Here is a 23,883-nt window from a genome sequence, read left to right on the forward strand (position 1 = left end):
GTAGACAGTCCAGAAAACTTCATTTCAACAAATTATTTTATCTCCTCATCGGTCTAGTGTGGGAGCTTCTGTAATCAGCCAAGTTGAGTCGTAGAGATTCAACCTTTTCCTCTTTCATAAGCTACTACCCTCGGGAAAGTGCTGAGGAGCTTCTTGTGCCCTATTACAGAGAAGAAAAGGTCTGAGGGCTTCAGGAATATTATGTGAATGTGATTGACACTGATTCAGAAGAGATTTCATAAAAACTGAAGGACAGATTCTGCTTATCTGGGTGCCAGGGGAGCTCTCCCAGGGTCATCCGAGGGAGATGGCCTCAACTTGTCTCCCTCAGTCATGGTCCCTGCACCTGCACCTGCCCTGTGCATACCTCGTGCTCCTTTCTGACTCTTAGTATTTCTTTTTTTTTTTTTTTTTTTGCTGAGAAAGGTTCACCCTGAGCTAACAGCTAACGTCCGTTGCCAATCTTCCTCTTTTTTTGGCCAGGGGGAGGCAGATTCACCCTGAGCTAACATCCGTTGCCAGTCCCCATCTTTTTTTTTTTTTTTTTTGCTTGAGGAAAATTAGCCCTGAGCTAAAGTCTGTGCCAGTCTTCCTCTACTTCTTATGTGGGATGCCTCCACAGCATGGCTGATGAGTGGAGCAGGTCTGAGCCCTGGATCCGAACCCAGGCCCCTGAAGCAGAGCGCACAGAACTTTAACCACTTGGCCACAGGGCTGGCCCCAACCAATCCTCCTCTTTTTGTATGTGAGCTGCCACGACAGCATGGCCACTGACAGACCAGTGGTGTAGGTCCACGCCCAGGAACCAAACTCAGACTGCCAAATGGAGTGCACTGAACTTATCCACTAGGCCACCAGAGCTGGCCCTGACTGTTAGTATTTCTTTTTGTCTACTTCCTTTCTGCTTTTTCCTACCATCACCTAACAGATGCCTTCTGTCCATCTTTAAAACCATCTCAAATGCAAACTCCTATGTGAACTCTTTCCTGATTCTTCCCAGTCATTTTTACTGTCCTTCCTTCATAATACTTTTCTCATAATTCTTATATATTTCCACCTGGGATTATAGGCATTGCCTATTTATTTGGTGCTATTAGATTTTTTTAGCTATTATTTTTTTTAATTGAGGTATAATTTACATACAGTAACTCTTTTTCTCTCTCTGCTTCAGCCTAGATATTTTCTCCTGACCTCTTTTCCAGTTCACTAATCCTCACTTCAGCTATTTATAAACTCATTTGAAACCCATCTATTGCATTCTCAATTTCAGTTTCCATTTTATTATTTTTGTAGTTACCAATTCCCAAAACTCTCCATCTTGTCATTTAATTTCTTGATCATATTAATCACAGTTATTTTAAAGACTTTATTCTCCTTCGTACTATCAACATTTTTTTTAAAGTACAATTATTTATTCTTAAAAAGTAAAAATTCAGAGATGACATTTGAAATTAAAATAAATAATGATTATAATGGATAGTTCTAATATCTAAGTCTCATGCAGTTGCATTTCTTTTCTGCTTTTTCCTTATTTGTTTTTGGTCATATTGCCTTGTCCCTCAGTATTCTTGTGTATTAGAGTTCTCTAGAGAAACAGAGCCAATAGGATGTGTGGGTGTACAGAAATTCACTTTAAGGATTTGGCTCTCACCATTATGGAAGCTGACAAGTCCCAATGTCTGTGGTTGGCAGGCTAGAAACCCAAGAGAGCCGATGCTGTAAGTTCTAGTCTGAAAGCAGGCAGGCTCAAGACTCAGGAAGAGTTGAGGTTTCAGTTCGAGTCCAAAGGCAGAAAACACCAATGTCCCAGCTCACAGGCAGTCCGCAGAAGGAATTCTCTCTTATTCAGCCTTTCTGTTCTATTCAGACCTTCAACTGATTGAATGAGGCCCACTAATATTAGGGAGAACCATCTGTTTTAGTTGGTCAGCCAATTCTAATGTTAATCTCATCCAAAATACCCTTCTAGACACACTCCGAATAAGGTTTGACCAAATATCTGAGCTCCCCATGGCTCAGTCAAATTGACACATAAAACTAACCATCACAGCTTGGTAAGAATTTTTTTGATTGAATACCTGACATTATATATGAAAAGTTGTTAAGACAGCATGAGGCTCTGTCTTCCCCCAGGGAGAATTTACTTTTGCTTTTGACCAGTAGTTAGTAAGCACCGATCACTTTAATGCCATCAGGAATTGGGCTGAATCAGAGCTGTCTTTGTGAGGTCTGGTCTATTCCCAGTTCATCACTACTTCTAGGAGGTAGCCCTCTAGTCGTTCCCACTGAGGGCCTAGAGAACCTTCTCTGTAATGGGCACCAAAGGCCCAAGTTTTGACCCTTGAGCCCCATAAGATTTCCAGAAACTCTGTTCATCTTCTTGGCCTCTTAGGTACTGCTCATGAACCAGAAAGTAACTAAGAAGAGCTATTTCAGCACACCTCTCTCTGTTTCCTTTTTCTCCAGGATTTTTGCCTTTCAAATCCCCTCTGCCTTTGAAGCTTTCAAGGGCACTTTTAAAAAATATTTTCCAGTTTTTCCAATTGTTCCTGGCAGGAAGATTGCCCTGCAGTCAGCTAGTCTGCCATCCCCTCTCCCCATCTCACCGTCACCAGCTGTTGCCTAACTTCAGGTTCTTCCAGCTTTGCTATGGAGAAGTAGACTATTTTGAGTTTTTGATTCTTTGTGTGACCTGTCTTTTTCTCTAAACCATTTTAGAATCTTTACTTTATCCCCATTATTATATTTTATACTGATATTCTTTGGGACTGTTTATCCTTTTTAATCTGGAAACTGGCATCTTTGGGTACTGAAAACTTCTTTTATATTTTTTTCTCCTTGTTTTCTCATTATTCACACGTTAAATCTCCAAAAATGATTTTCTTGATTTATTTTGCTTTCCATTGTCCATCTCTTTTGTTTTTTAGTTCTATACAATAAGAAATATGGGATATTTTCCTGACTTTATCTTCTAATTCATCCAATGAAAACTTCGGATTTCAACCTTTATGCATAATTTCTAAGAGATATTTCTTGTTCTTTTTTCCCTTTTGGTAGTAGCCTTTTTGTGTCATGGATCTCTCTCTCTCTCTCTGAGGAAAGCATATTTTGGAGTTTTATTCTCTTGCGTTGTCTCCGTTCATTCTGAATTCCTTCTTTCATGTTTTTTTTATGTCAATCTGTCTGCTGTAATGGAAGCTTTCCTCAAATGTCCAACATTCCTTGGTTATCTATTCATATTTAAGCATGAAGCACTGCTATCCTAGGAGGTTTGTGTGGAGGTGGACCCTGTCAGCTGGTCAGCTTCACTGCAGGTGGTTGGACATGTGTCCTGACTTTTTTGTGTGTTTGGTATTTCCCAGTGTCACTATCTGTATGTTTTTTCTGTAGAGCCATTAAGTTTCTCCAGAAGAAAAGCTTCAAAACTGCTCCCTGAGGGCAACATCACTGGGACCAAACAGCACAGGAGGCTGGTGTTTGCGTGTGAGAGTGTCAGCTTCTAGTGTTAGGTTCCCACTTAATCCCCCTTTTCATGATGGCCTTTCCCTGCCTTTCTCCAGGCCTGGTGTACCCAGGTCAGAAAGCTCTCTCCTTCAATTTTTATACAGAAGAAACCTCCAGTCCTGAGCTGGGGTTGGGGAGGAGGAGTTGCTTGGAGGTATTAGATGAGTCAGTCGTCCCGGGGACTCCCTGCCCCTCAGCCAAACTTGCATTCTTTCAGTCTGCCATGTGCCGTGCGCTGTCACTGAGCCCCTGTTCCAGACTTGAAGGTACCCATGAACAAAGCAGATAAGAAGCTCTGCCCTCTCGGGGTTCATAGTCCACTAAGGGGAGGTGGTAAGAAATGTGAAAATATGCGTAAATGAATGTGTTCCAGGGTGATACTACCTTGATAAGAAGAGTGAAGCGAGGTAAAAGGGACTGGAAGTGCCGTGGCTGGGGGATAGAGGGCAGTGGTGGACTGCACTTTATTTTTTAACATTTCATTTGGAAATAATTTCAAACTTACGGAAGAATTGCAAGAATAAGAATAATACATAGAACGCCATAGTCATTTACTATTGTTAACAATAATTAAAAAATAACTATTTTACCTCATTTGCTTTATTATTTGCTCTCCCTCTCCCCTCCGTCTGTCTCTGTCTCTCATATATATATATGAGAGGGGGTTAAGGAGGGCAAATGTGTGTGTGTGTGTATAAATAATATTTCTTTCTGAACCATTTGAGAGTAAGTTGAATATACCGTGGTCCTTTACCCCTAAAGGTCTTTTGAGGTGACTGAGTGTTTTAGTTGCTGGCTACAGTTTGAACTGGTAAGAGAGTATATGATTCCCATTTCCTTCACAGAGCATTTTCAGAGACCGTGGGGCATTTTTAATTGATAAGTTGTTGACTTATCATATTTGTATGTCAAGTACTCTTAAGAGTTGGCAGGGAAGTTTACAGGCTATCAGGCGTATAGTCCAGTCCTATTAGGGAAGGTAGGGGCCTTCCCCAGAGGTGCTTGTCCCTTTCTGAGCTCCCTAGAAGCTGAGTCTTCAGAAGTTCAGTGAGGCAGTGGTAGGACTCAGGACCTAACTCGAGTTTCTGCTGAGCCTAGGAGATATCATGGCACCACCAGGAGGGATGCTGCCCTCAGAAAGCTGGTGTGTCAGGGTGTCAGTGGGAGGAGGAACACCCCCTTCAGAGACCTGTGAAACAGAAGAGATGTTTAAAATTCATCTTTATTTCTTCCTGAACTGAAAGGAGGACAGATCCTTACCTGTTTCATTATCAAAGTTGGTACTGGGGTTTATGCACTTCCTTCGGTAACTTGGGCCTAACCATCTGCCGTGAATTAGCTGCTTGTTTTCCCAAGTTTTAATCTCAATCTCATGGGGTCTTAGCTGCCCCCCAACTGCTGGATTTGCTTTTTTCCAGATAAAATGGAACAGGAAAGCCATACTTTGCCCCTTCCTTTTGACTTCTGGCAAGTTGGGAGTGTTTACTGGGACAGCTGCAGTGGCAGAAATCCCCTATTGTCTGGTACATGCACCCAGCATGTGTCTCTGGCCACAGGCCTTTCCATGGTATCACTCCCCCCTTAATCTGACAACCTGTGACGGATACCTTTGCCTCATCTTCGTACAGGTATTAAAATTGTGTTTTAGTATGTGGAACTGAAGTGTACGTGTTTCACCATGTCTTTCAGCAAAGTTAAATGAGGAAGAATCTTTTTTAGTATTTTCCCCAAATAACCTTGAGCTCTGTCATCAGCACTTTGCTCACATAGGTACTCAGTGAATATATGTCAAACAGTTTCTCTTTCTGAGGCCTTTTTCAAAGGTTCCTAGGCCAGGATGAAGAAGAAGTTTTTCGTGCCCATTTTGTGTTTCTGTTGTACTCCTTATTTCTTTCCCATTGCGTGGTACCCATCATGCATTATTATAAATGTCTCTCCCACTAGACTTTAAGGTCTCTAAAAGCAGAGACTGTCTTGTTCACCATTTTGCCTCTAGCACTCACCACAGTATCTGGTGTATTGTAGGTGCCAGTACATCTTTAGTGAATGAACAAATGAATAAGTTGAAAAACAACCAATTGACATAATGAATGTCTTCCCTCTCAGTCATTCTTGGCTTAAGCTTTTAAAGACTGGAGTTTCTAACTTAGAAAAGTCCCAACCCTATTGTCGAACAGTTGGGGTTTTTTTGCTTCCTGACCCCCATAGAGTACTCCAGCTCCAGGTTTAAGGAATTGCCAGTCAGCAAAGCTATCCTTTCAGGTTCTTTGTAGCTTTGTCATTGGAAACCGAGAGAAAGCTGATATTGCCAAAGGCCATAGTAGTCATATGAGAGCTTTGTAGCTTATAGACATGAGGATGGGTTTGCTGCTGTCACCATCACTGAATTTTGAGGCTGCCTGGAGAACCCTGTTCGATTCAGAATAACAGGCGCTCCAGAAGAGATCATTATAGTGCAGAGCAGCTTGTGAAGAATAATCTGCAGTGAGCCTGTGAGCAGCATTATTTTCCCTTTGAGTTCTTAGTGATTCTGAATCTGAAAGACTCAAAAGAAAGTACAATCTCAGAGATTTTAACCTGAGGAGAAGAGCATTTTGCATTCAAACTAACATAAATGTGAAGTGTATAAAATAACAAAAATTTGAGAAGAATGGGCTATGGGAAGATTTTGAAGCTATGTTTCAAATGTTTAAGTGTAGTCATAAGTTATATAAATATCTCTGAAAATATGCAAGCATTCCTTATAATTACCAACCCTCACATGTAGAATAAATACATGAAATGGCTTTTTTTTTTACATTCAGGTGATTAAAGTATAGGAAAATCTCTGCCCCAGAAGGTCTGAGTATAATTCACATGAATGGAAATGGTAAAAGTGGTCAGTTTCATGAATGCCATCTATCTTAAGCAAGACATATTGAAGTGGCATAATTTTTTTTCAGTAATCAATAGTTGAAGGATCTTATGCTTTATTTCTTAATATTCTAAGAAGGGGTTAGTTATTTCTGAAACTGAATTATTTGAAACACATAAATATTGGCCTATCTCTAACAATAATAGTAGTGATTGGTTCAGCCATAGAGAACTATGTCACCAAACAATAATGATTACTAAGAAATTCTTTTGCATGCAAGTATATAGTATATATAGCAGTGAATGGCATGAGCTTTGAAGTTACCCTGCTTGTGTCCATACCTCATCTTTGTCCCTTTGTAGCTAAACTTCTGTTTTCTCATCTATGGAATGAAGAAATTTACTTGATAAGGTTGTTATGTATATTAAATGATGTAATGTATAGAAAGTGCATTAGCCTAGTTCCTAGAAGATATTAAGCTATCACTACTACTGTTATTCTAAGCACTTCCCCGCTGTGGGGCATATTCCTGTCTTTCTGATGTATAAAATTGCTAAAAATTTTATAGAAAGAATTTTATGTTTTACAGAGTAAGATCTCCAAAAGCAAGCTCTTGATCGTTAAAATAGAATGACATTTGCAGTTTGTAAACTGCATTCATATGATTAAATAAGCTGAATAGTCTTATCCTAAGGAGAGGAAAACATGGCCTTATGGGAAGAAGAGATAAACTCAACCGGGATTATTTCTATGTCTGTGCTTTGACTACTAGCTGCTTTATCTTTGAAGGCTGTCTGGTTTATATTGCATGTTCTCTAACATGTCTTAACAATGTTGGCAATCATATGAAAGGAAAAGTATGTGCTGTGTTTTCTTGTTTGCAGCTTGTGCAGTGGGGAAGCACCCTGCTGTTACTGCAGCATGTGGTCTCGGCTAATAAACAGAGACAGTAGCAGAGATGCTGCTCTTTTGAAGATGTTGAAGTGCTGTTTATCTTGGCTTCATTTAGTATAACATCTAGGCATCATTGCTGCACTCTAGCAAAATGGATGCATCTGTAATAAGCTATCTGAACAAGAAAGTTTATTGATGCCTTTTTGGATTTTACTTTTTGTTAAAAAAAAATGCCCATTTTTGAAACATTGTGCAGAAACCACACCTGAACATCGTATTCTTTACCTTATGGCTGTACTTCAAATTATTTCCTAACTTCCTTTCTGAAAAATGATTAATAATAATAATAAGTTCAGGAAAAATAAACATCAAAATACTCTGTAATTTCTAAAAACGTACCCTTTATAAAAAGTCCCAATGTGTATATTTACTTTCCTGTACTATTCAAGAAAACGTGGTTGTGCTTCATTATCAGAAGTTGACTCTGGTAGATTTCAGATGAGAATGTGAAATATATAAAAATGTTTCCTTAGAGTAGACTGAATTGGCCAGCCTAGAAGTTCTTTCTTTAATGAGATGTAACATAAGAAAACGTTTTGTCATATACACAGATTTGGAAACCTTCTCTGCACAGCTGTGCTGTAAAATTGGGTATACTTTCTGACCTCGGTGATTTTTTTGCCAATAGGTTTCTATATGAATAAAAGAAATTTTTATTACTGTGACTTATCCTATCAAATTTGGACTAGAGATTTCATTGAAATTATCATTATTATATTTAGGAAAAATATACTTTTCACCCAACAGGTAATAACTGTTGTTCTCCAAAAGCAAGAGAGGAAAACCAGTCTCATCAACTAAGTATTAGTTGTGATAAACAGTCTTTGGTCTTCTTATATTTTTGAGAGGCAATGATGCATTCAGAGTACACATTAGAACTTCCTTATTGTTTCGGTCCGTTCCCATGATTTCAGAGTGCACTTTAATTCTCAATTTATTATTGATATAGATCAACCAAATGTAACCCTGTAGTTTCTCGTGTATTTTCAAAGTTTCCCTTGCATGCAGTTTTGTTTAACCTGGATCACAGTAATGGATCATTTATACAAAGTAATGGATTGCTTCCTCTTTCTGCCAGCTGATTTGATCAGTCCGAAGTTCCTTATGTAGTGTGGGTTACATAACTAGTGTGGAATCTGCGTGGTACGCTGTTTAGTACGACAGTAACTGTATTAACCATTTATATTCTCTAAATCTTTAAGGACATTTTATGAAACACAAAGAAGCCCCTTATTTTGAAGTGAATAAACTTGAACCTAAAATGAGCAATGAGTTACCATAAAGGACTAAATTACCAGACTTCTTGGGAAACAGATCATCTTCATTAATAGGATTATTCTGGTTAACTGTAGGTTGGCCAGGGGAAGAAAAAATAAAAACGTTTATTTCTAACTTTCCTATTTAAAATGTTTACAATGTGTTTTAGCATATTTTTCTGCTTTCGTAAACAGAATACAATAGAACATAATTTAGTTTTACTCTCCTAATAAAGAATTTGTAGCACCTGAGAGTCCTAGTTCTATTTTCTCTTACCCTCTATGGTGGTATTGTAAGTACAGAAGGTTTCGGGGTTAGGATTAAATGTACTGACCTCATAGTATTCCCTGGAATTATTTTTTTAACCAAATCCTTGATAGTAGTTGGTTTGGTTATTTACTAATATGGTTAAAAGTTGCCTGGAGGAACTCATAGGTGGTAATTAACATATGGACAAAGAGAACTGATCGGTGGTTGCCAGGGGAAAGGCGGGTGGGGGGAGGGCACTAGGGGTGAAGTGGTGTACCTACAACATGACTAATAATGATGTACAACTGTAATTTCACAAGGATGTTAACTTTCATAAACCTTAATAAAAAGAAAAAAGAAAAAAAAGTCTTAAAAAAAAGTTGCCTGGAGGAGAAAATAAGATTGAGTACTGACTAGTTAGATTCCTGTTAGTGGAGATTGCATTATTCCATGACATCTAATTTTCTAGGTATCACTTATAGAACATAGTTGAGGAACCTGATTTTGCTTATGCAGGAATACCTTTGTGCTTTCAAAATAAAAAACCCAAAGAACATATGAGCCCCAAGGCTTAGAATGTCTTATTTGAAGCTTGCTAATTCCCTTTCATTCACAATCCCAGCAAGCTGCTTTCAAAGAAACAGAACTTTGACGTCCTTGTTGTCAGCACATGCAAACTACCCAATGTCTCATTGTAGCATAGTCTTCCATTGTATGGATATGTCACAATTTATGAAAACACTCATAATTCTTTTACTGTTCCAAATAATTATGTTTTCCATTTTTCCCAACTGCATTTATTGGACAACTCTTTTTTCCCCACTGATGCCTTTATCATGAATTTAATTCCCATATGTTTTCAGGTCTAGTTCTAGACTCCTTTTTCGTTCCGTTGAGCTATGTGATCTTCTGGTGAACAGTTCTAACTATTGTAGCTTCACAATATGTGTAATATTTAGTAGAGCTAATCTCTGCTGTTTCTCTTCTCTTTCAGAATCCCTACGTTATTAGTGCAATGGTTTTTCAGATGAACATTAATATAATTCATCAAATTTCAAAATAAGGAGCATTTTGTAGTATTTTAATTGAGATTGAGTGAATTGACTTGATAATTTAGTGGGAGAATTTGTATCTCTTTTGCAGTAGAAGAACAAGGAAATGTGTCTTTGGGTTTCAAAGTTTTCTTTAGATAAGTGCAGTACATTTCTTTTTACCTTCGTATTTAGCTATTTTTATACATGAGATTTTTAATTATGTTTTAAACGTAAGTTGTAAATAATGATAATGCTCATTTTTAATCTTGTCTAATTTCATTGATTTAGTACTTCCTGGACAATGTTAACAATACAACCAACAGAGTAATCTTATTAAAATGGAAATCAGACACATCTCTCCTGTTTTCAAAAGTCTTCAAAGGTTTCTCAGCTCACTCAGAGTAAAAACCAAAGTCCTGTTAGACCCGACATCCTCTGTCATCCCTGCTGCCTCTGTAATCAGTCCTGAGCTGCTCTTCCTCACGTGCTCTGCTCCAGCAAAACTGCTCTCCGTGCTTTTACACACACCCCACATTAAGTTCTATCTTACAGCCTTTGCACTTGCTGTTCCCTCTCCCTGAACTCTTTCTCCAAAAATCTTCCAGCTCACTCCCTAACTGCCTTTACGTAAATGTCACCTTTCATTGAAGCCTTCCCAAAACAGCCTATTTAAAGCTACACCACCACTTCCTTCAATTTCTAGTCTTCTTTCGTTATTTCATTTCTTCCCCACCCCACCATAAGACTTGAGATTTACTAACATCATACATCTTTTACTCAATTGTTATTCATTGCTTAAATTGTCATATACTTTTTAATTAATCATTTACTGTGACTTACTAACATATGTGTTTTATACCATTTACTCAATGATTTAGTATTTACTGTCAGTTGTATTTTTGTTATTTATATCTTTCTCATGCAAAAGAAAGAAGAAAAACTGGGGTAGGAGGGATATGAAAAATAAAAAGCACAAAATAAGATTTTAAATATACATCTCAGATTTAGCTCCAAAATATTAGTAATTATTTAAATGAAAAGGTGTAAATATATTAGTCATATTAGTTAAAAGACAAAGGTTTCAAATTAGATAGAAAAAAATTCAATTATATCCCCTAAATATAAGTCTATATAAAGGTAGAAAGTAAAAGAGTGGGAAAATTTGTATCTTGCAAGCTGTACCCCAAAGAGAGCTGTTATAGCTATGTTAATATTAAATAAAATAAGCCCTAAGGGAAAAACATTACTAGAGATGAAGAGACTTCCTTCATGGTTGTAAAAAGTTCTGCTCTATCAGGTACTGATAGTCAATATCAGGAACGAAACAGGTAGTATCACTACTGGTGGTCCAAAGATCAAAGTATAATAGCAGGATATTGTAAATCACTTGATGCCAATAAGTTTGGAAGTTTAAGTGATACAGACAAATCCTTAGAAAAAGATAATATCGAAACAGATTCAAAAAGAAATAGAAAGACTAAATGGTCCTAAGCCATTAAAGCAATTGAGTTAATCAATAGGCAAAACTTTCCAAAAATAAAACTCCAGCCTTCCCCAGTGAGTTCTGTCAAATATTCAGAGAACAAATCATTCTATTGTTTTACAAAATCCTCTAGATAATGGAAAAGGAGACCATACTCTCCAACTCAGTTTTCTCAAACTAGCAAAACCTTTATATCCAAACTTGGAGAAAAATAATAGAAGAAAAGAAAGTGGAGGGCCGGGTTTACTCATCAACATGCAAAAGTCCTCACAAAATATTAGGAAACCATATATAGCAACATATATAAGAAGGATGTGTTATGACCAAGGTGGGTTTATCCTACATTAATCAATGAAAGGAGAAAAATCATACAATCATCTCAGTAGGTGCAGAAAAGGTGTTTAATAAAATTCATTATCCGTTTATGATTTTAAAAAGAGTTTAGCGAACTAGGAATAGAGGAAATTTTTTTTAATCTAACAAAGTATATCTCTAGAAAACCTTCAATACACATCACGCTTTATAGTAATTAAAAATTTCCTTTGAGTTCAGGAGCAGGAATTATTTCTATTCAGCATCGTATTAAAGTTTTGGCCAACTCAATAAGGTAAGAAAAAGAAAAGATAATAAGGATTTGAAAGGAAGAAACAATACTGTCATTATTTGTGGATGATGAATATGTGCTTAAAAAAGTCAAAAGAATCTACAGACAAGTTATTAGAACTAATAAGAGACTTTAATAAGTTTGCTGGACACAAAATCATCATGCAGATATCATTTATATTGTATATATAAGCAACAACTATTTTGAAAATATCCTACTTGTAATAGCATAAAAGGTAAGTACCTAATAATCTGACAAAAGTTGTGCAAGATGACTACATGTAAAATATCTGAAACATTTTTAGAGACACTAAAGATTTATAATAAATGGAGAGCTATCCCACGTTCATGGGTTGGAAAACTTAATATTGTATAGATATTACTTATCCTCAAATTAATTTATAAATTTAATACAATCCCCATCCAAGTCTCAACCAGATGTTTGTGGGTCTCGAATAGCCAATTTCAAAATGTTTGTGGAAATGCAGAGAGCCAAAAAACCCAAGGCATTTTTGAAGAACAAGACGAAGGAGTTTAAGTTACTCTCTCAAATAGCGAAATATATCATAAAGCTTTAGTAAATAAGACATTGGCTCTTGGCGCAGAATGAGGGAAATAGGCCAGTAGAACAGATTAGAGAACCCTGAAAGGACCCATTCACACATACACAGGATTTATAACAGAAGTGTCACTTCACAAAAGCAGAGAAAGGACAGCCTTTGCACTTAATAGTGCTGGGACAATTGGGTTTCCATGTGGAAACAATTAAATTAGACCCGTATTTCACACCACACATAAAAATCAGTTTCAGGTAGATTGTGAACCTAAATGTGAAAGACTAGACCATAGAGCTTTTAAAGATATTACCGAAGAATATTGGCTGCCAAGGAGCCTGCAACGACTGTGAACTGCTGCCGACCTGGCTTCCTTACCATACTGTGTTCCTGTAGCTCCAAGTGGGACTGGCGAACGAGAGCCTAGCTGAAGCTGAGAAGTCACTCTCTTCATCTTTGTCTTTGCTGCCACCGCAGCTGCTAACAAGAAACCTTCTCTTCAGCCCCGAGGGAGCACCTCCCTATGGGATGGGGAGGGGAGTTCCTCCTTAGCCCTCCAGCTGGGAGGCCTCAGCAGGGCAGTGAGAAACCCTACCTCTCTCAATACCAAGATTGCTTTGTATACATCCACCTCTCCTGGGAATTTCTTAAGTCTTGTTAAGTCCAATAGAACGTTGGTAGCACTTACAGGAATAAAAGGACTCTTGATATTAGAATTACCCAAAAGATAGGGGGAGAATTCTGAATTTGAAGATGTGAAATCAGTGGTTAATTGTAGCACCACTCCAGACATTCACAGATTTTCCATCATTTCTACCCCTCAAACTATGCTGCTTGGTATCCAAATGAAATGGCAGATCCATGAATTAAACTGCTAACATTAGACAATGTGATAAAAATTTACTCTCTATGTGAGCTCCAGACACCAACTAAAATGATTGTGCTTTTAAAAACAGAGGAGGAAACTCTAATACTTGATTAATGCCATGTTGTTTAAGAGTTCCTGTTGATCCACATCTTTAATACTTGGTATTGTTAGACTTCTTAATTTTTGGCAGTCTGAAGGGCATATTCCACATCTCTAGAGAGACAGCAGTCACATTTGACTTTGAGCCACTGGGAGCAGTCCTGAAGAATATCTTTGGGCAGAAAGGCAAAGATGAAGTCGTGGCATACCCACAATATATCAAATTCAAGATTGGGGAGACCTGTTCAAGAGCCCTGGAGACATTGGAAAGCTATTAGGTTCCTTACTTGTCCTTCCTGCAACTGAAGGTAACTAAAGTTACGATGCTTGCGCTACATATTCTCCTTGCCCTGTGTCCTCAGCACCATAGTGTTTGCAGCTGAATCAGAAATACTGTATCCTGTGTTATGCCAGAAGGGGAAGAAGAAGATGACCAAATATCAGAAAAGTCCTGGGATTCCAGAGCTCATCTCATTCCTTCTCTGTCTGTGTTTGAATGCATTGAGTTGGAATTCACACTGAAAGTGGCATCCGGAGAGAATGATTTCTTCAAATGACTTTTCTTGTCCAGTCAGACTTCACAGAGATCCCATAACCTTTGTATGTATCTTTACATATAACCTTTGTATAAATCCACTGCAATACAGGCAGCCAGCTCTGATTGGATGATTCTGGAACATCCCTGTTCCGGAGCCCACAATGATCTGCATCACAAGTATCCATGGATGCCTCATAAGCCCTTTATTAAGCACAGTCCATCCAGCATCCCCTCTGCTTTGTACTTGAGAAGTTGCCAAGGCGGCAGAAACTCCCCTAGTCTGGCTGGAACCCTGCATTTATTCAAAAAGCACGTTGTGAGCATTTAACAGTGTGTGGTTGCCAGTCCAGCATTTTAAAAATCATCTGAAAAGGCTGTGGCTCCCTGCTCCCAAGGAATGTCTTTTATTCACCATCAAGGCCACAGGGAACAGTACATTCTTACTTATGTGACAGAGGAAGAGATCTAGTAGAGGTCGAATTATTGTGACCAAAAAAGAAATAACTAAAATATCTCAGTTATTGTTCAGAGAAAAGGAAAAGTCTACAGGAAACAGCTGAGAACTTAGCTGGCAGATATGACCAAGGAAAAACAAGAAGATATCATGATTAGAAAGAAAGAGTCCTCCACAGTTTTCACCCTCAAATCGCTATTCTCTAGTAGTGAGAGAGACATGAAGGCAGAATTACAGGTGATACCTGATCAACTTTGACATTTAGGCAATGCCATCAAACAGGTTATTATGAAAGAGGACTGTCGACGATAGAAGATGAAAAAGAGACTGAGTCCACAAAAACCTGCCTTTACTCTCCAGTCCTACCAGGAAAAGTGCATCTGGTTCATCCAAAGGGAGGAATGTAAATACAGAAGGGCAATAGCAAATCGATGATACCTGAAAGCTAAGGAATAGACTCACACCTGGGAAGTTCAACATAACCAAGGCTTCAACCCACATGGTAGAACAGATGAGAGATGGCATTATCTAATTTCTAAAAAAGCTTTTTGAATGAAAAAACAATGTCTTCATGATTTGAGGCTGGAGAAGAATTGCTTGAACCAGACACAAAGAACAATAACTAAAAAAAGACTGTTAAATTCAACCACATCAAACTATCTCTATCTCAAGATACAGTCACATTGGAAGTTAGGGCTTCAACATATGAATTAATGGTAGACAGTTCAGTCTATAGCAGGATGATAAGTATTAGGGTAAAGTGAAATCAGGAAATGATTATAGTATTAAGGTAGGATAAGTATTGACATAAAACAAAGTAAAGAAGTCAAGATAGAAATTACCTAAAATGTGAGCAGAGGAAGGAACTGTGATTGGAAGGTGCCATGCAGCAGTATTTTGTTTCTTGACCTACAAAGCTGTTTATTTTACAAATTATTTGTTAAATTGCACATTTATGTTTTATACACTTCTCTGTATATATGTTATACTTAACAATTTAAAAGGTTTTAAAAAAAAGCCATCGTATCCCTTCTCACTTCCTGTCTTGCAATCTGTTAACGTTGTCCATGATATCCATTGATGATTCCATATATGTTACTCTATTATTAATAGAGATTCTGCTTAATTATTTTGACTTTTCTGATCCCCCCAAAGAAATTATTTTTATATATAAATTTTTAAAATAGTAATATGGTAAATTTAAAATGTTTTAGTTATGCTCTTTTTTCTTTGGGAGTATTATTAAAATATATTTGCTGAAATTCTGATGAATTGAGTTGAAATGATATTTTTGTCCTTAAACATATTCCCATGTAAGTAGAGATTTCCAGCTTCACTTGTCCCTGACCTGTACTTTATTAAGGTTGGATCAGTTGTTAGAAATATAGTTGGTCCTGTTAAATATCATCTTTGGCTTGTTAGATTAAGAATAGAGGAGCTTTTAAAAAGTGAACTGTCTCCAAATATAATCAATAAAAGAAATGCTGACTAGAAATAGAGTCCTTTATGTAGCTGTACTTTCTTCTGGTATCATTAGTCTATCAAGTTGCTATAACTGCTAAAATAGTACATTAATTCCTACTTCCACCGACCGTTCAAAGGGATTATGAGTTGCTATCACAATCAAGAAGTTATCTCGGGGGCCGGCCCGGTGGCACAGCGGTTAAGTTCACATGTGCCGCTTCTCGGCGGCCCGGGGTTGGCCAGTTGAGATCCCGGGTGTGGACATGGCACCGCTTGGTACGCCATGCTGTGGCAGGCGTCCCACATATAAAGTAGAGGAAGATGGGCATGGATGTTATCTCAGGGCCAGGCTCCCTCAGCAAAAAGAGGAGGACTGGCAGGAGTTAACTCAGCGCTAATCTTCCTCAAAAAAAAAAAGAAAGAGGTTATCTCGGAATCTGATTTTCTCCTCATTCTGAAAACTAGCCCCAACAACTCAAGGGGCATCCTTATATCCTACCCAGATTGATTGTGAGCTGAGGAAGCAGTGGATGGTGGTTCTTCTCAGTCTGAACACATCTTTAGTCATATTTAAAACCTACCCATTTGTCAATACTATGTTAAAGAAACAATTAAGCAATGACTTAGCCCTTAAGAAAACTTCTCATAAAAGTATGTTTTTTATTGTAGATAATTCGTTCCCTTCTGCTCTTTCCAACAATTGAGCGAATATCTGAGTCACCCAACGGCAGGATCGCCACTCCACTTTTCTGCCGGTTTCGATATGCTCTCTATGTTTCTGCATACTTATTACTTAAACCATGGCCTGAGAAAATCAAGTCCTTGATGATCAGAAAGTACCTTCAAATGATGAACCTACAGACTGAATTTTCGTTACTGAACATATTGGAACCATTCTGCCTTGGTAAGCACATTTAAAAATGTATATGTTTATTCCTGTATCAGAAAGTGTTAAGAGAATGATCTCAGACAGTGGATGAATATCAAGCAAGGATTATTTGTTGGGGTTTTTCTCCCAAAAGTTTAAAACTAGCAATAAAGTGAAAATAGAGTGAGAGGAGTTCTGTATGACAGATAGAAAAGCCTCATCAAGTTTTGGTTTTAAACCTTATCCTTCTGATTCTCCACTCTAGGTATAGGATGGTGAGAAATAATTCTTCTGTATATGGTATATATGGAGTCCTTACAGGAATCCAGGGTGCGCCCTGTTAGTTCAATGTGAGAACTTTGCAAAAACGAGGAAAACCCAAGGAAACCATTCCAATATTCCTGTAGAGTGAACAGGCCATGGTTTTATTTTCCTCTTTGGAGGGGTTTAAATTATAAGAGTAATAAACAATTGTCATGGTTATATAAAACTGGGTGCTTTGCTGATTATATTTTCTGAATGTGCCAGGGAATGTTTTTGCTGCTTTACTTTTTGGCTTCAAATGTTGTTTTTAATAGTAATCTATCTTTTTAGTTAATACTAATTTATACTGTATTTATAAATAATTTTCATATTAAAATAATCCTTCTTTCTTACTCTATAAAATTGGGATAATAATATCCCATACTTCAAAAGATTATTGTAGGATAAATATGATAATATACGCAAAGTGTCTATCTAGTATTTTATTTACAGTAAGCTTCCAATGAATGATATAACAGCAGTTGCTGCAGCAGCTAATGGCACCATTCTAAGCTTTCACCTGTAGTCCTCAGAACTAATGAGGTTTAGATATTGTTACTGTCCCCATTTTACAGATGAAGATACTGAGGTACAGAGAAGTTACATGATTTGCCCAAAGTCATACAACTAGTGGGTAGTGTTCAAACTCTGGCAGTCTGCCACTATGATAAGCTTCCTTTCACCATAGCTGCTGCTATTGTCTTTTTGCCACAGTCAGTCAGAAAGGCAGGACTCCTAAATAAAGGTACCATGCCCATCTATATTAAGAGTGTCACATGATCATGTGCATAGTAAGTCCAGAAACAGGTCACAGCCCTGCCTTTACAATTGTACAACTACAGATTGTATGGGAGGCATTTTTTCAAATTTGTAGCAAGAAGCAGACATCACACAAAGTTCAATATATTTTCTATATTTGTGGGTTTTATTCCCCTCCATGCTCTCCCCAACCCTCATCTTTATTATAGACTTAGCATAGCAGTGGAAGAAGATAGGGAGAAGAGAAGCAAGGCTAAGAACAGTCATAAAAATCACCAAAGATTGAAGTTAGAGATGTCCCTTAAAGACCTTCTGGTCCAGCCCCTTATCTTTCCCTCACATTATAGAAGAGAAAGAGATGGTCTAGTGAATGAAAATGGTACTGACTGCACGTCAGAAACCCTCAACTCTCATCTTGGTTTTGCCCAAACTTATTCTGTTGCCTCAATTTAGGCCCTTCCCCTCTCTGGTTCTCAGTCATTGATCACATCAAGAGTTAGACTAGATGATTTCCAAGGGCCAACACACCTTTGAAAATTATTTGAGGCCAAATGGAAATCACTTGAAATTCTTGCAAACATATGTAAAATTACTCCACATATACTTCAATAAGTCATTTTATTTTCGTTTACAGTTTTTTTTTTCCTTCTTTGATATTTTTCTTTTTACCTATGGAAAGGAATAAAAAAAGCATTCTCCAGTCAGGGACTTCATTTTCCTCCAAGGACTTCTGCTTCCAGGAAGATGGAATAGATGTACTTTTCCCTGTTTCTCCTAATAAGTTCTAAAAACATTGCACATTATATATAAAACAAACATGAGAATACTCTGAAAGGTGGAGAAGAAAGCAGACTGTGTAGGGGCCTTGGGACCCAAGGAACAACACAGTAGTGAGTTTCCTGGGTTTTCTTTTTACCACATATGTCTTAGACTTCAAGCCAGCAACCCAGAAACACCAACAGGTGGAGACAAAAAAAAAAAAAAAGTCCCAACAAAAGCCTGCACTCTAGCCAAAGAACCAGGAAAATGGCAACTTTTCTCAAAGAAACTTTTTGATAATAACTGCTCTAATCTAGTGACACACCACAATAAGAACTATGCTTTATCCCTACCCATGCCAACAAAGGCCAAGTGGGAAGCCTAGACTTCACCCTCCCCCCACCCCAGCAGTAATGAGGCACTCTTCTCCTTCCCCGACTAGGGTAGTATCCAGAAGAATCTGAATGGAGAGTCAGGACTTTCACAACTGCCCAATAGTAATGAGGCCACTACCCCCACCACCCCTGTGAGATCAATGGAGGTCCAGTGGGGAGAAGTAGTAAGGTACTCCTACCCCTCCCAGCCAAGATGGTAACAGTGGAAGCCCAGTGGGGAATCAGAATTTGTATTCCTACCCAGCAAGAATGAGGACCCCTCCACCCCTTGGATGTCAATGGAAATCAAGTGGAAAACCTAGATTTCTACCCCACCTGGCAATAGTGAGGTGGCACTGCTCCCCCAACTTCCCCTGCTGGATAAGTGTCAGAAAAAAACAGCTAAAATAGAAAGTTTAAATAAGATCTGGAGTATTATGACATAATACCCAAAATGTCCATGTTTTAGTTAAAAATCACTCTTCATGCCAAGAACCCAGAAAATCTCAACTTGAATGGAAAAAGGTAACAGATGTCAACACCAAAGTAACAGAGGTATTGGTATTATCTGGCAATGATTTTAAAGCAGCCATTATAAAAATGCTTCAATGAGCAATTAATAAACGTGTTTGAAACTAATGAAAAACTAAAAAGTCTCACTAAAGAGAAGATTTAAAGAAAAACTGAATGGAAATTTTAGAACTGAAAAATATAACCACCAAAACAAAAATCTCAATACATATGGGCTCAGCAGTAAAATGGAGGGGACAGAGGAAAGAATCAATGAACGTGAAGATAGACCAATAGAAAGAGAAACTTCTCAAATTTGGCAAAAGACATAAACCTACAGATTTAAGAAGGTGGATTGATTCCAAACAAGGTAAACTTAAAGAAATCCACACCAAGACACATCATAGTCAAATTTTTGAAAACTAAAATAAAGAAAATGTCTTGAAAGTAGCCAGAGAGAAACAATGCATTATTTATAGAGGAAAATCTATTTGAGTGACAGCAGTTTCTCATCAGAATCTGTAGAGGCCAAAAGAAATGACGTATATTTCAAGTGCAAAAAGAAAAGAACTGTCAACACAGAATTCTATATCCAGTGAAAATATACTTCAGGAAAAAAGAGAAAATTAAGACAATCTCCTGAAGAAAAACTAAAGGAATTTGTAACCATCAGACCTATCCTAATAGAATAGCTATAGGAAGTTCTCTAAACAGAAAGGAAATGATAAAAGAAGGAATCTTGGAACATTAAGAAAGGAAAGAACAACAGAAAGAAAAAAAATGTTGGTAATTATATTTTCCTTCTCCTCTTGAGATTTCCAAATTATGTTTAACAGTTGAAGCAAAGAATATAACACTGATATGGTTCTAAATGTATACAGAAGAAGAATTTAAGACAATTATATTATAAATTAGGTTGGATAAAAGAACGTAAAAAGAAGTAAAGGTTTCTACACTTCACTTGAACTGGTAAGATGTCAACATCAATAGACTGTATTACATTACATATATATAATGCAATACCTAGAATAACCACTTTAAAATCTATACAAAGAGACATACTCAAAGATACTGTAGGCAAATCAAATGGAATTCTCAAACATATTCAGAAACACATAGGAAGGCAAAAGAACAAAAAGAAACAAGAAACAGAGAACAAACAGAAAACAATAAAATGGCATACAAGCTCTAACATAACAATAATTGCATTAAATATAAATGGTCAAAATACACCAATTAAAATTGTACAAAGATTGGCAGAGTCGATTAAAAAACAGAATTTGAAATATATTATGATGTAGACCTGAAATTTATATAATGTTATAAACCAATTTTACCACAATAAAATAAAAAACATAACCTAAGTATATGCTATCTTCATAAAACTTGGGTCAAATTTAATTATATAGGTAGATTGACAACATAAGAATGGGAAAAGATGTATCATGCAAACAATAATCAAAAGGAACCAGGAATGACTGTTAAAATATCAGATAAAATGGACTTCAGAGCAAAGAAAATTGCCAAGAACAGAGAGGGGCATTATATAATAATAATTAAAGGGTCAGTCTACCAAACAGATGTAGCAGTCCTAAATGTGTATGCACCAAACAAGAGAGCTACAAAATATATGAAGCAAAAATGGATAGAACTGAAAGGAGTAATGGTCAAATCCACAGTTATAGTTGGAAACTTAAATGCCCTTCTCTCAACAATTGATAGGACAGCAAGACAGAAAATTAGCAAAGATATAGAAGTATCAACCAACAGGATATAACAGACATTTTTATAACACCTCACCCAAAACATCTGAGTTTCTGATAGGCATTATATAGGCAGCTACCTGTGCTTTCCTTATACCTCTTTAGAAATATTTTCTAAACCGAAATCAGGACATGGGATGTAAGAAAGTTTTATTTGCTTTTATATTTATATATTTTCATATATTTAATGATTATATAATACGTTACTAGGAAGAAGGACCTGGCCACCCACTTCCAAAAAGATTGGCCATGAAAACCCTATGAATAGCAGCAGGGCATTGTCTGAACTAGCACCAGAGGTGAGAGGATGGTACAAAAAGACCAGGCAGGGTTCCGCTCTGTTGTATACAGTGTTGATAGGAGTCACAATTGACTCAGCAGCACTAGCAACAACTAAAAATACATTACAATAGGCATCTAATCAAGTGGTTAATGTTTTTAATTAAAACAAGTAATTATATAAAGGGTTTTTCCAATTTTTCTACACCAGAGTTATAAACCCCCTGTTGGTGAAGTAGGCTGCGTAAGCTGCACTTTAGAGAAAGGATTTTCCTTTCAGCCAAGGTGATTGACCTCCTGCTGTTTCTTCCAGCAGCCCCAAGTGCAGGCATCAAGGAGCAAGACAGCTAGGGCACAGAACATTTTCCCATCCCTGACTCAAAGCAGCCAGATCCTTCCAGCTACACTGTTGCTTGAGGAACCCTGGGACTCCTTTCCCAAGCAACCATAGTAGAGTTATACTACGTGCAAAATAGACTCTAAACCAGACTGAACACTCAGCCACATTGCTTCATCTCTGTTCCTGACAACCAACTTGTAAACAGCCTTTGGAGCACAGTGCTGCTATTTCTGACGTCCCTTCCTTCTCTGATTTTCTGTTCTCTTCATACTAGATCTGGCCTTCTGATGTCCAAGTAACCAATAGCTCAGTGGTCCCTTTTTTTCTCCATTACCCGCCCATTCTGTCCCTTGGGAAAAGGGAAAGGAGGCAAGAATTACCTGTCTTCTTTCTTCTTTGGGTTCTAAATTTCTTCTCTTCTTGAGTACTTAGTTCAGTCTCCTAGTAGTGACACTCGCCTGATCCTTAACCAAGCAACTCAATCATCCTAGCCAGCCTTTTCCCACCTGTCCCCTTTGGATTCTGTGTCATGCTTACCTCCTCTTGAAACAACTGCCACAGAAGCTTCCTTTGCCCAGACTTGCCCTGGCCATTCCTTAGACAAATGCAAGAAGGTCCCAGCTGAGAGAGACTGATACTCATAAGATAAGACTCTGGCCCTTGCAGATGATTATTGGACTCTTCCTGACCTTACATCCCATGAACGGTAAAGGTAGTCAATATTCAAACCAACCATTTGAGTCAGTAGCATGATTTTCAGGTTACACAAAGAGAGGGGTTATCAAGGGAAAGAAGACCATGTCTGAGATCATTCTCAGTGTTTATATCTGTGCCATCCAAACATTCGCCCTGCAGACCTGCTTGACTGTCACCCAGATAATGACCTTTAACATGCCAGCTTGACTTTTAGGAGGCCTTGCGGTGTTTGCACATTATGTAATGTCTGTGCTTCTGTAGAAATCTTACAGAAACAAACGGAGGAAGTTTGCCAGTCCAAGTAGTGGATAATAAATCCTGCCTATCTAGATAGAAACTGATTTTCTATATCCTTTAGTTTATACACATATTTTTTTGTGGTAGTAAGGTCTGAAAAATTCAAGAAATCAAAATATTCAGTTATTTCAAATGCTGTTGCACTTTTGGCAAAGATAGCACTTCCTATAGGCTGAGATTCTGTATATTAGCCTTCTTTACCAGACTGAGTGAGTGAAACAGCATTTCCTATCCAGCATTCAATGAAGAGTAGCCCTAATTCAAGGAGCATACTAAACTTTAGCACAGTGTGCATCAGCTCAATTTGTGTAACTAGATTGTTTTAAATGTTATTTTTAAAGAAAATATATGGGGTTTTTTTCTTTAAATTCTGGAATGTTTGCTACTACATTTTTTTAAAGAATAGATGTTCTTCTGTTTCATGAAAAATAGACTTTTCACTGGGACAGCTAAATTGGATTTTCTGATCAAAGCCAAAAGCAAATATATTTTAGCTTAGCAGTATCACAGGTCAAGATAATTAACTTTAAAAAATATTCTAGGGTCTTTTTGTTAGTTAGGCCAAATTGATGTTTTAATTCCTTTCAGTTACCTAACTAGAAAAACATAGGGCAGAGACAAAGGACATTCCTAGTAGGTTACGTTACTTTGTTGCATACATTCTTGTGAGAGAAACTTTCATAATCTTTCCTTTGCTTAATCAATATGGAAATACTTTTTAAAAACATGTACAGTAATATGAACTGAACTGAACTATTCAGTGAGTTAACACATAAGCTTCTCTAAAAAGTCACAAATTTCTTCTCAGAATATTTTTAACTCAATCCAAGAATAATTTTTTGCATAAGACAAAACCAGACTGCCATGTTACCTATCCTCTCATTTATGTGTGTAGCTTAGGAAAATTCATCTATAAGCATCAACTGCAGCTTTAATAATTCATGAAGTTTAGCCTAAAATTCAGCAAAGAAGGAAAAGATTTTTTGGTGGTCAGTATCAGGATTTAGGGCAAAAGGTGAT

At 37.4% G+C, this 23,883-nt stretch overlaps 1 protein-coding gene across 4 annotated transcripts in view; it reads left to right on the plus strand.

Moving 5' to 3' along the window:
- Nucleotides 1–23,883, plus strand: part of LDAH (lipid droplet associated hydrolase) — a 97,419-nt gene that overhangs the window by 47,202 nt on the left and 26,334 nt on the right. For all 4 annotated transcript variants that reach the window (XM_046660752.1, XM_046660754.1, XM_046660751.1 and 1 more), the window contains exon 5: nucleotides 16,585–16,819. In XM_046660752.1, the coding sequence (XP_046516708.1) occupies nucleotides 16,585–16,819 (235 nt within the window). The remainder of the gene's footprint in view (nucleotides 1–16,584; nucleotides 16,820–23,883) is intronic.

The sequence above is a fragment of the Equus quagga genome, chromosome 5 (genome assembly GCF_021613505.1).
Source record: "Equus quagga isolate Etosha38 chromosome 5, UCLA_HA_Equagga_1.0, whole genome shotgun sequence".
Lineage (NCBI taxonomy): Eukaryota > Metazoa > Chordata > Mammalia > Perissodactyla > Equidae > Equus > Equus quagga.